The 12009-nt window shown below is 27.1% G+C and overlaps 1 protein-coding gene across 1 annotated transcript; it reads right to left on the bottom strand.

Moving 5' to 3' along the window:
• Positions 1-2182: 2182 nt before the first annotated feature.
• On the bottom strand, positions 2183-4118 carry LOC132947672 (uncharacterized). Its single transcript, XM_061017940.1, has 5 exons — positions 4074-4118; positions 3782-3982; positions 3503-3699; positions 2988-3127; positions 2183-2409 (listed from the first exon to the last, which is right to left on the bottom strand). Exons 1-5 carry the CDS (start codon positions 4116-4118, stop codon positions 2183-2185), a joined length of 810 nt encoding a protein of 269 aa, XP_060873923.1.
• Positions 4119-12009: the final 7891 nt, after the last annotated feature.

Genomic DNA, 12009 nt, shown 5'->3' with positions numbered 1-12009 from the left:
TTGTTCGAATGCTAAAATATATTTAAACATTGAGACAAATAATTTCATTTTCGTATTGGACTTTTGAAACGACGTTTCACTAGTGTTTAGTGTTTACACAACCGTCACGATGGCAAGCATAGTTGAGTCCCAACGTGGAAAACCGCTATTTTTCCGCCTGATGTGTGGGCCTGTGCATTAGTTGATACGCATTTAACAACCAATGCATGTGAATCATTTCATGCACATTTTAATGCAAGTTTCAATTCAACTCACCCCAATATATATTCTGTCATAGCCTAAATGCACCATTTCAGTTTCAAAACACAAAAACCAAAAAAAAAAAAGAATTATTGGAAAAAACACTTACAAAATATAAAAATAAGGAAATATCGGTGACTGAATACGTCAAACATATGGCTTTTCACTTCAAAAAATAAATTTATATTATAACCTATTATTAGTTATTATATTTTTACACATTTTACATTATTACATTTTACTTATATTTTTTACAACATATGAAACATATTACTTAAATTTTTACACATGCAATTTTACATTTATATAACGCATTTCATACTATGAATAATAATATGAAAATGAAAATAATTTTTGGAGGATAATGAGAATCACCTCCTCGTGGTGTCCTCTGGGTAATGCTAAATGGTTCTCAAAAATATTATAAGTACATACGTATAATATTTTTATTCGGGCCGAGTTTACACGTCAATCGTTTTTACCTGAAAAAAATCCGGGCCGAGTTTACATGTCAATCGTTTTTACCTGTAAAAACCTCGGGCCGAGTTTACACCTAAATAATTTTTACCTGAAAAAAACTGGGGCCGAGTTTACAATAGACCTTTTGAATATTTTTTTTCCCCGGGCCGAGTTTACAATCGCCCCTAGAACCTAGTGTCTACACCCACATGTGTTGTTTTTGTCTTACACACGTGTTAGAAAATCTAATTACTGGATTCCTACTACAGTTAACTTATAATTAATATTAAAGCAAATTAGCATAATCAAACAAGGCCCGATTAGAGTTTTTTTTCCCTATATTTACATTAAAACAAGTTATAATATGAATAAATAATTTATTCATGTATTTCACTTTATAAACGTAAATTAAATTTTAAAATACATTTTTTTTTTCAATATTTAAATACCTGCCTACGTATCTTTGTCATTTATAAATATTATTTGTAAACATTTTCAATAATATAGCCAAGTGATTGGTGTTTTGTACAAAATTACAACAATCTCTTATTTTTTTGAACTACTTGAGATGAAGATAATCAAAATATGTCTTAATATAAATCTACTTGGGACATGCCCACCCATATCTAGTATTGATGATGATTACTTAAACACCAAGATTTACGCCAGCGTAGAAGTAAAACAAGTAGGATAGTAATTGTGCTTCAGGAGCTACACCTAATCCTGGAAAAGGTATAATTCAAATAATTAGATGTTCTTATTAAAATTAACTATAAATAAATTACCTTTTTAATATTTTAATTTGACACTATTATTAATTATTATTAGGGCCCGGATTTCAATGCAAAGTGCATATTTTTTTGGTTGATCATACACAATGCTTTATAAGTACATAATTCATTTCATGTAACGAGGGTTTGAATGCTACAAATTTTATTTTGCATTTTTTAACATTATTTCATTTTTAGAGCATTTTAAGCATTATTGGGTCATTTTATTGGGTTATAATGCATATTTGTTCAATATAGAAATTTAGCCTATTCAAAATATTATCTAAAGATAAATTATTTTCTTGATTTTTAAGAAAAGAACATTCTTTGAAATGTAACATTTCTAGCACGGCACATAGGACATGTTGTATTTTCCTGTTGCAACTGGGTAACACACACAACACACACCCATGCATGACCACATGGTAGCACAATATATTTTTCATCGCTTTCACCAATGCAAGTCATACACAAATTTATGTTCTCTTGTTATATATTTTGTACTGCATCTGGATTCTGGAACAGTTGATTATCAGGTATATTGTCGTGTTCCAATTCATTTAGAATGTCTCTTATTACATTAAGATTTTGATTAATAGGTGCCTGCGGATTTACAGCATCAGGGACATTATGAGGTACTGGATTTACAACCATAGGAACTAGGAATTAGGTGCTGGACCTGCTGGGAGAACAGGTCCTGGATCAGCATTATCTCATAAAGCCCAATTTCGCTGTCTCAGTTCATATGCTCCAGTAACATGTGAGCAGATTTGAAGGAATTGCCATGCTGAAATAAGTCTCAAATCATACTGCTCTGAAGCATTTTTAATTCGTCTACTATTGGCCAATAATTTGGTTCTCAAATACCTAGTGGGACGCAAGTTGTTATGTAGCTGCTGAACAACAATGTGGTAGTTACTACTTGTGCTGGTTAAATGTCCTATGAAAAGAAAATTTTTTTTTGAATTTACATAGTGTAAGTAATTATAAATAAATTTATACTTAGCTAGTAATTAATTTTTATTTCCAAACTAAACTAATAACTAAACATACTAACCCTTTCATTGCTGCTTTTTTTTGTATACTGTTACCCTACTGTATTACAGACAATTCATATAATATATATTTTTTCCAAATTTTGAAATCATTCAAAAGTAAATATGTGTTAAAGTCAAAAATTAAAACTATTCAATATTGACATAGAACATTAGGTATATTCTATGATGTTGAATTAGTCACTATGATATTTAAATTTGATAATATTTTATAGACTATTACGAGTATATACTCAGTTATAGTTATCAGTAGTATCAGTCCATAGCACTGAAAGGGTTAGTAATAAATCCAAATATTGTACCAAGTTGATAAATAATTAAATATTGGCATTTCCACATAAATATAATACCAAATAACATAACATTTTAATATTTTATTGCATGATTGTGTTCATATTTAAAAAAATATATATTGATAATAATACATTTATATTAAAATTAACAATTAAAATAGTTTGTTTACCTAAAAATACCCATAAACTTGGATGTGAGACTGTGAATTTCAATTTTAATGCATTATGGAAACTCTCTATATTATTGTTGGTCCGTCGTGGTAAACCATATACTGACACAATATCTGGCCCAATATTTTGTAACCAATATCTTTAAAAAAAAAAATAAATAATGTTTTCTTTGTATTTCATGAATGTTACCTACTATGCTGCAATATTTTGGCTTATTGTGATTACTTATTGAAACATATATATTATTATGTAATATTATATTTTATATTTTTATATTAAATCAATGAACTTTGTATTCTGGGGAATCAAATTAAAAATAATAAAATAGTTCTCATTGAATGTTTAAGATTTAAAATGTCTTATACATATTTATTTTATTTTTTGCCCCATAGTCCATAGGATAGAACACATTAAATTAATATTGTAAACTACTTTTATTATGTTAGAGTGATGAAATAGATAATTGTTGTATAATTACTAATTATATAATATATTAATTTACAAGATGAATTACCTTTCGTAATAACTAAACAATCTTTCCAGATGTACCCTATGATTTACTGCAAAAGCTCGGATTAATCTAAATCCTGCATCCATGTCTTGGGCAGACAATAATGGTAAGCATAATAGTAATTTTAATGTTTTTAATGCATTTTCGTTGCGATTAACATGGTGTAAATAACCCAATTTTTGCATTTTTTTCCAAACAGCCTAAAAAAACATGTGTAATGTTAATACAATATTTATACAAAAATTCATACTTGTTTGTATCCCTTAAATAGGTACCACCTACTTGATTATGATGAAACCAACACCCAACTGACCGAGCTCCTAGAAAAACGGATATCAGCACATCCCTCAAAGCTGTTTCATAATCGGTTATTATAATTTCAGGAGTTAAATTTGGTACCAGATTATGTTTTATGAACCAAATAACACAATCATAAGAGTTCCTGCTTTTACTCTCTATTAAAACATAAACAACGGGTATGGACTGAAAATATATAGGTAAGTAAGTATTCAAAATTAATTACTTATGTACTTATATTGAAATTAATTTTATACATTTTATATAGGTGTCTTACATAGTTCTGAATCATACAATGTATAGTTAACAATTGATAGCCCATATTTCTGGGTACCACCTTGAATGTAGCATCTGCATGTATTTCAGAAATGCCATCTCTTACTACATTTTGGATTAAATTAGTACAGGCAAAAACAACGTTTTTCCTACCATCTACATCTTGTACACATGCCTTAAAAAACGGAGCATTACAACAAGAATAACGTTGAAGTTCTCCATTTTCAAATTGTGCCGCCAAGTCTACCAAAGAATTTGGTATTACAGGCATGGAACTTCGTCTGCTATGTCGCATGATAGACTCAGCAGTAGACCATGGGTACAATGCAGCTGCATCCATATGCCTGTTTCAGATGAAATTGATAATAATATTAACAAATTGTTATAAATGTTAACTAAATTATAGTGATTTACCTTCTTGCTTCTTCGTCATATAAATTTTTTAACAGCCCATTTTCTGTAGAAGCTCTTTGTTTTAACACTTCGCGGAAATTTTCAATTAAATTTTCATTTACACATGGATCGTGATAATGTGGTTTGAGTACAATTTTTTGCCCATTCGGCAATCTTTTTAAAGATCCGGTACAAAAATGTGAGTGAGCTTTGCTGCATTTAAAATAACTGAAATATTAATATACCAGTGATTCATTAAGAAATATATTTAGCAATGTATAAGACATTAAGACATAGTAGTTTTGAAAAAATATAGTAAGTCTGGTAAACTAGCAAGATATAAACAGCTAAATATTTAGTTAATAAATATAGTATAAAGTTCTATTATAATTTAAATGTTTATTTTTACATGTAATAAAGTGATTGTTCAAATTGTAGTTTATAATAAATAAGCATATTTTATTAAATTGTTGTATTTATTTATGGAACTAAATTATAGTATAAACTGTTAAGTCTAAAATAAATTTGGTATAAATTTTAATATACATTTTAAAATTTAAAAGATTGTGAAAAGTTTTATACGCAGAACTGATCTTTTTGGACTTAATTAATCTGAAAAATTAATTATTCCTTTTTTTTATAGGTTTAGTATTGGTTTCATATAATATTTATTATAAAAATCATCAGAAGCATGTACACATTTAAAAATAAAATTTCAAATTTGAATTTTAAAAAAACTTCAAAATGCCCCAAAAACCATAAAATGCAAAAAATGACTTGAAATAATTTAAAATCGTCAACAAATGTAAAGTAAAAACTTCTTATTTTATTCGTGTATTTTTGTTAATCATTACCTATGTAATATAAAACATCGAAAAATAAATATTTTTAAAATTAAAAATTAAAAATTTTTTTTTTTTAAAGTGATTACACTCGATTATGAACGTCAGAACTAAGAATGTACATATATGGCATATAATAGTTTCAAATTTGTGGTATCAATGTCTGAATAAGCAAAACACATTATCTTTGCAAAAAATACTTGTTATTAAAATAAACTATTATACTATTTACTATAAATTTTTGTTTTGTCTACATATTATTATAATACATTTATATATATTTGACATATTTGAACATTTGTATTACACATATATTTTTATAATAATATAGTAATGAACATCAATAACAAAAAAATATAACTACTATTTTAAAAGCTTCTTTATAATTTGAATTTTATTTTCTAAAACCTTAATAATTTGAAAACCTAAGTAAGTCAAAACTTTTTGGAAATGTATGACGAAAAACATTATTTGAATTTATGCATATAATATTACTTGAATATGCCTGTAAAATTTTCACTGTAATAATAAAAATGAAACACCATTATAAAACTAAACTAATGTTTCAAAAAACAATATTAGTCTTATAAATATGTTAAAAAATTAAAATAATATTACATTTTAAATATTTAACTTTTAAACTAGATAGAATTTTATGAAAGCATTATATGTTCCGGCATGGCTGTCTGGGTTGTGTATAGCAATGCAATCTAGGTATCTTGCAACGGAAGTCAGAGGATGACACAGTATGGTCTTTGCGTTAGAAGCATCAAATTGAGTACCTAGGTATTTTGTTGTTTTTTAAATTTTTATTTACATAATTTTTTCTAGTGATTCCATCACCATATACCAGATGACGATACGTCATCCAGTAAAAAGATTGTCGGTGGCAATAAATATATAATTCAAGTTTAAAAAGTACTCCGAACTGAAACTTGAAAGTATCTATTTTATGAAAATAACCCGAATGCACCCAAATGTGCGGGTTCGTGGTATAAACTTATATTTTAATATTATATATACCTACTGCTTAACAAACTGTCCATCTATTGTTGGCTCATTTTATTTTTTTTGTTCACCGAAATTATCATAGAATTGTTAACCGTTTCCGACGAATGTCGATAATTATTGGCGATTATCATAGATGATACAAAATATATTAGGTATATTATGATAAATCCATTAAACTTATATACTCAGTACCTATATGGTCAATTGATAAATTGTGTGTTCTTTTACAGAAATCTTTGTGATCTGCAACGTATGAATAGATACGGTTAAGTTGAATTATTATTATTTGTATATAATAATATAATTTAGTCGTTTCAATTACCCACGAATAATATTTTTAAAATAGGTATAGCACAAACTAAAATCGTTCTTTGTTTAAATATCTGATTTCGTCCAATTTGATCATAAAAATATAAAATAACTAGGTATAAGAAAAATTGATTTTTTGGTTACAGAATAATCTATTTACGTGGAACTTTGTTTTCAATTTTCAAACCTTAGCTATAAAAGTTGAAATATCATTTTTCAATTTTAAAGTTCATAAATTGTGCCTATTTATTTTAAAAAATTTCACCTGTTATTGTAACAATATATCAGGAGCCTTTTATTAAATGTTCATGCTTTTTGACCCCACTACTAAAACTTTATTGACATTCATAGAAAATAAAACTAAAAAAAATGGAAACTGAAAATGCACACAAACAGCAAAACAAGTCAAAATATTTTGGTGGTGTATAGAAAATGCTATTATAAACAATCAGGGGAAATTGCATGTACCTTAGCTATCTACGATCATTTGACTTAAAGTTACATCAAAAACTAAAATCGATTTTGTTAAAACGTGATATTATTGGTAGGTTGAATTTCTATTTTATAATAGATCAATAGCCAATAGATTACTTATAAATCACATTTTTTTATTTAAATCCCGGTAGTCGAGTTTTGGACAAGTACCTACATAGGTAACTTATAATAATTCATATTGTAATTTAATTAAGTAGGTACCAAAAAAATATAACTTCTCAAACACTGTGTCTAGAAGAACTGGTGGGATAATGCATTCGAATAATAAAATGTCTATAAACTTGCGGACCAGTTTCGCACAGTTAAATTTGGCATGCGAACTATAACTGAAATAGATAACCAGAATAGGTACATTGCTGATCACAAAGTACTTTCTGTAAAAGTACATACGATTTAATATTTATCAATAGACTGTATAGATACTTAGTATAATATAAAGTTCTATGGATTTATCATAGTAAATAATATATTTTATAATATCTAAGGCAATCGTCAATTGTCGACATTCTTCGGCGACGATAAACAATTTTAATAATTTCAGTGAACAAATAAGTAATAAGCCATCGATATAGACCGACAATTATAAGCCGTATACATTATAATGTAAGTTTTAACACAAACTCACACATTTTGTTATGATCAGATATTCAGGTTATTTTCATAATATATTTTGATACTTTCAAGTTTCAGTTCACGAGCGAGATGAAGATGGATAAAGATAGTTTCTTCGGCGACGGCGGCACTCTAGCTAGGTTTCACCGGAAGAGTCGATGCTTACGCGTAAGTTTGTTTTCATATTATTACTATTTTACATTTACTTTTTAGGCTTAAATTAAATATTTATTGTCACGGACAATCTGTTAACTGGGTTACGTAGAAGCATTTAAAAGTTTAATCCCAAAAGCGCAATGTATAAAATGTATAAAACCTAACCCGTGTGGCCGCTTGACATAAAATATGAATTATTCTTGTTTTTTTAAATAATTTTTTCGAAAAATATATGTACCATATATAGCTCATACAATCATGAATTTATAGTTAATAAAAAATGCGGATGTTTTACTTCATAGATATTTCTTTATTGAAATCGTGTAAATAATTTGATTAAACAATCAGGTACCTACTCATCACTAGTATCAATTTTATTATATTACGTGTAAAATCACCGACACAAGGTGCAGACTGAATTTAAAAAACTAAAAACATAAAACAATGTTGTAGTAGAAGCAGGAAACTGTAGTTTTTATAATCCATATAATGTAACTATTAAATTGAATCATTGAATTATTATTCAGAGATAACTTTGGGATAAATGCCAAACGTATAAATGTAAATGTAAATTAAAAATAATTAAAAAACATTTTGTGAAAGGAACAAGATTACTGCTAATATTTAAGTTTTAATTGTTATTAACAAATAAATACAAATAATAGATATTTTAATAGCTTTTTACTATTAACATATTCAGTGTAAATATAGTTTCTGATCGACTTACCTATAAATAAGTACCTTCTATAAAATAATTATTCATATCAAATAATCCTAACAATTTAATGCAAGGATTCTCATAAATTGATCTGACAGCAGCCTTAAAACACCAAAAATATATTTACACAGACCACAAGAAAAAATAATTGAAAATATTAAAAAAATAAAGAACACATCGTTATAAAATTAATACAGTCATCGATCCGCTCAGAATCTAAAATTATAGACTTGGAGTTATAGAAATCTAGTTGGTATTATGGTATTTGATGAATTTACTGTATACGTTTATGGCTTTATGTTAACTCTAAAATCCAGTAATCACATTTTTATTTAATAATTCATAAAATACAATATACTCTTATAAAAAAATTCTTGTGCTTCTGATATCTATTCACCACCTTAATCAATAATTAAATTGATAAACTAAAATAATAATTTAAGTAATACCTATATCATATTATTATAATTCAAATTCAAAATTATAAACTATTTTGGTTTTATTGTCATATCAAATTTCAATAAACAAATTGGTCCTCAACACGGAAGTCTTTGATATAAAAAGTTGCATTATATTATATCCGTGGATTCATCATACGTACCTAGTATAATATCTATATAATTTATTTATTTATCTATGGCAAATCTCAAAGTCGTTGCAGAAGACACAGTCGATTAAAAATTCTAAAATTTCAATAAGCAAAGAAAATATGAGCAAAAAACTTACTGCGTTTCGTATAATTTTATTTTTCATAAATTACAATATTCTAAGTTCTGTAATCTGGAGCGTTTCCTCATGGGCGTCGCAGTTCATACACGTCACGGATTCCGACGAAAGAGTCGATAATTAAAGTAAGTTTGTTTTTATATTCTTTTGGGGCTTAAATTTACTTTTAAGACTTAAAATAAATATTTAATGTCACGAAAAATGTGCTATCCAAGTGTTGTATGCGCATATTTTAGTTTCGAACCAGAAATGTATAAAATACACGAGATATAAACGTCGTCGTCGTTTTTCCAGTCCCTGTTCGTAGAATAATTATAATTAATAGGAGCTTACCTATATAAGGTACTTAATATATATATATGTTCTGGTTTAATTTATAGAAATAAATGTTATGACTTATAACTGATAATAGTCATAAGATACAATTTTAATTAATAAATGGTAATTTTTTTTTCCAAATACAACGTTATTATAAGTTATAGGTAACTATTAATTTAGTGTCACATACTTAACTTCTATTGTTCACCTAATATCTATATTCTATATCATAGGGATTAGGGACGTATAACCAAGTACACATAAAAGTAATATTCACGAAATAGTCAACTGCAGCCTATCCTGCCGTGTGCGCAGTGTGCGCACTAATGAATAATGTATCTACTCATATACTCGTATAGGTATATAAATATACCTATATATAAATAGTGTAATACTACATACACGAATGTGTTACCATTTATGTCCCTAAGAGTTCAACAGTTATTATTAAATTTATTTATTTTTTACATATAGGTAGGTTACATTACAAGACTCTAATTAAAATCACATTTATTTTAATTTTTTCGAACACAATGTTTCAAAAATTATTAATTAATATATAATTTATTGGTATACTATTAAATTAATTAATGAAATAGAACAAACACACCTACTATAATTATTAGTAATAATAATATATCCATGGATAAATTATTAAAATACAAAACGAACAAACGAAAAACGATTCTGAGCAAGGACATCGTTAACTAATAAATAATATTGAGATTAAAATAATTTATTTTACTATTAGGCATTAGTACCTACAATATAGTAGGTTAAAGTCATTTTTGCCCAAAATATTACATTTGAAAGTGTCATCGTGTATATAAATTATAATAATATACTCTAAAAGTTTCATAAATCCGCGAATACCTACTATTTTTAAATTATAACAAAATAACTATAATCGTTCTTCTTGGTTTTAATATGTAATTTCGTCCAAATTTTAACTTATAATATCGGTAAAAAGTAACTGTGTTTATAATAGATTTTTTGGTTACAATATGAACCGGGGGCGGACTGAGCCGGCGGGATACTAGGAACTTTCCGGTGGGCCGCTATTCAAAAATGATTTGTTAATGCTATATATTTATAATTATTATTAATATAGAAGATCGGCATAAATCGGTAGAAAATCTGTATAAATATGAATTATAAAGATTTTTTATTTTCATACCATGACGCGTGTGTGAAAAATTGTTTATATTAAGTGTTTAAGATGTTAGATTTCGGTACGGCTGATTGTCCACCGCCCTCACTCTTCAGCATCAATGCATCAGATATTATTATTTATAATTAGGCCACGAATTTAAATATAAACTGCATTTTCTGAATTTTCTATGACATTGCTTTCCAAGCAAAGAATTCGTTTCATATATTATCAACGAATTGAAAAATGAAATTAGAACATTTATATGGGTTGAAGTTAAATATTTTAAGGCATTTTTCTTGTTTTTAATGCATTTAAATCCACGTCCTATTTATAACTTAACGTTATATTGTATTTACCAATCGATTAGTGTACACAATAAAAAATATAATATTATTGATGGGTTAATAGGTTGATAACTATTATGTAGGTAGGTACAGTTTTGTATGTTCAATGTAACGTTCTTAATTCAAAAAGTAGCTAAATGAGTCAAATGATTTTGTCAAGGGGGGGGGGGGGGAGGAGGATATGGCTGATTTTTTAACATGTACAATTTCAAGTGTTCATAACCTCCTATGCTACTCTAAGGAGAAGTGACACAATTTCGTAAGAGAGGAGGCGTGAAAATGTTTAAAAAGAAACACGAATTTATTTAGTTATTTTGTTATTTAGGTAATACATATTAATTAATAGGTATTTCTTAAATTCTTTTTATTATTTTATTTGAAACATTATTTTTAAGTATTGGGATCAATAAAACTATTTTTATTTAATTACTATTTTATATCAATTAGAATTTGTTAATAAACCAAGTAATAAATAAATGGTTACCAAGTAAAAAAAACCGTTATCTATATTGTAAATTTGAATTCAATTTACCGCATAGAAAAAAATAAATGTTTTTTTGAAGATAATGTAAAAATATCCATCATCAATCGGTTAGGACCATATATATATTTTCTATGATTAGGACGGTGAGGTTATAATTATAAATAATCTATGGCAAATGACAATCGTCTGAGACGAACAGCGATTCCAATACGTACTCTCATATTTCGTTCCATTCTGGTTATGAGCTAGGTGCCTATTTTTATAAATGTCATTAATCTCAATACTTCCAGACTGAACTTTTGGATCGAAGATATGCATTTTCCTTGGCGGAGATGCACAGCTCTGACACTAGACAATATTATACACTCGAAGGGAA

Source organism: Metopolophium dirhodum, chromosome 6 (genome assembly GCF_019925205.1).
Source record: "Metopolophium dirhodum isolate CAU chromosome 6, ASM1992520v1, whole genome shotgun sequence".
NCBI lineage: Eukaryota > Metazoa > Arthropoda > Insecta > Hemiptera > Aphididae > Metopolophium > Metopolophium dirhodum.
The sequence above is the reverse complement of the archived record's forward strand: the minus strand, read 5'-3'. Positions and strand labels throughout refer to the sequence as shown.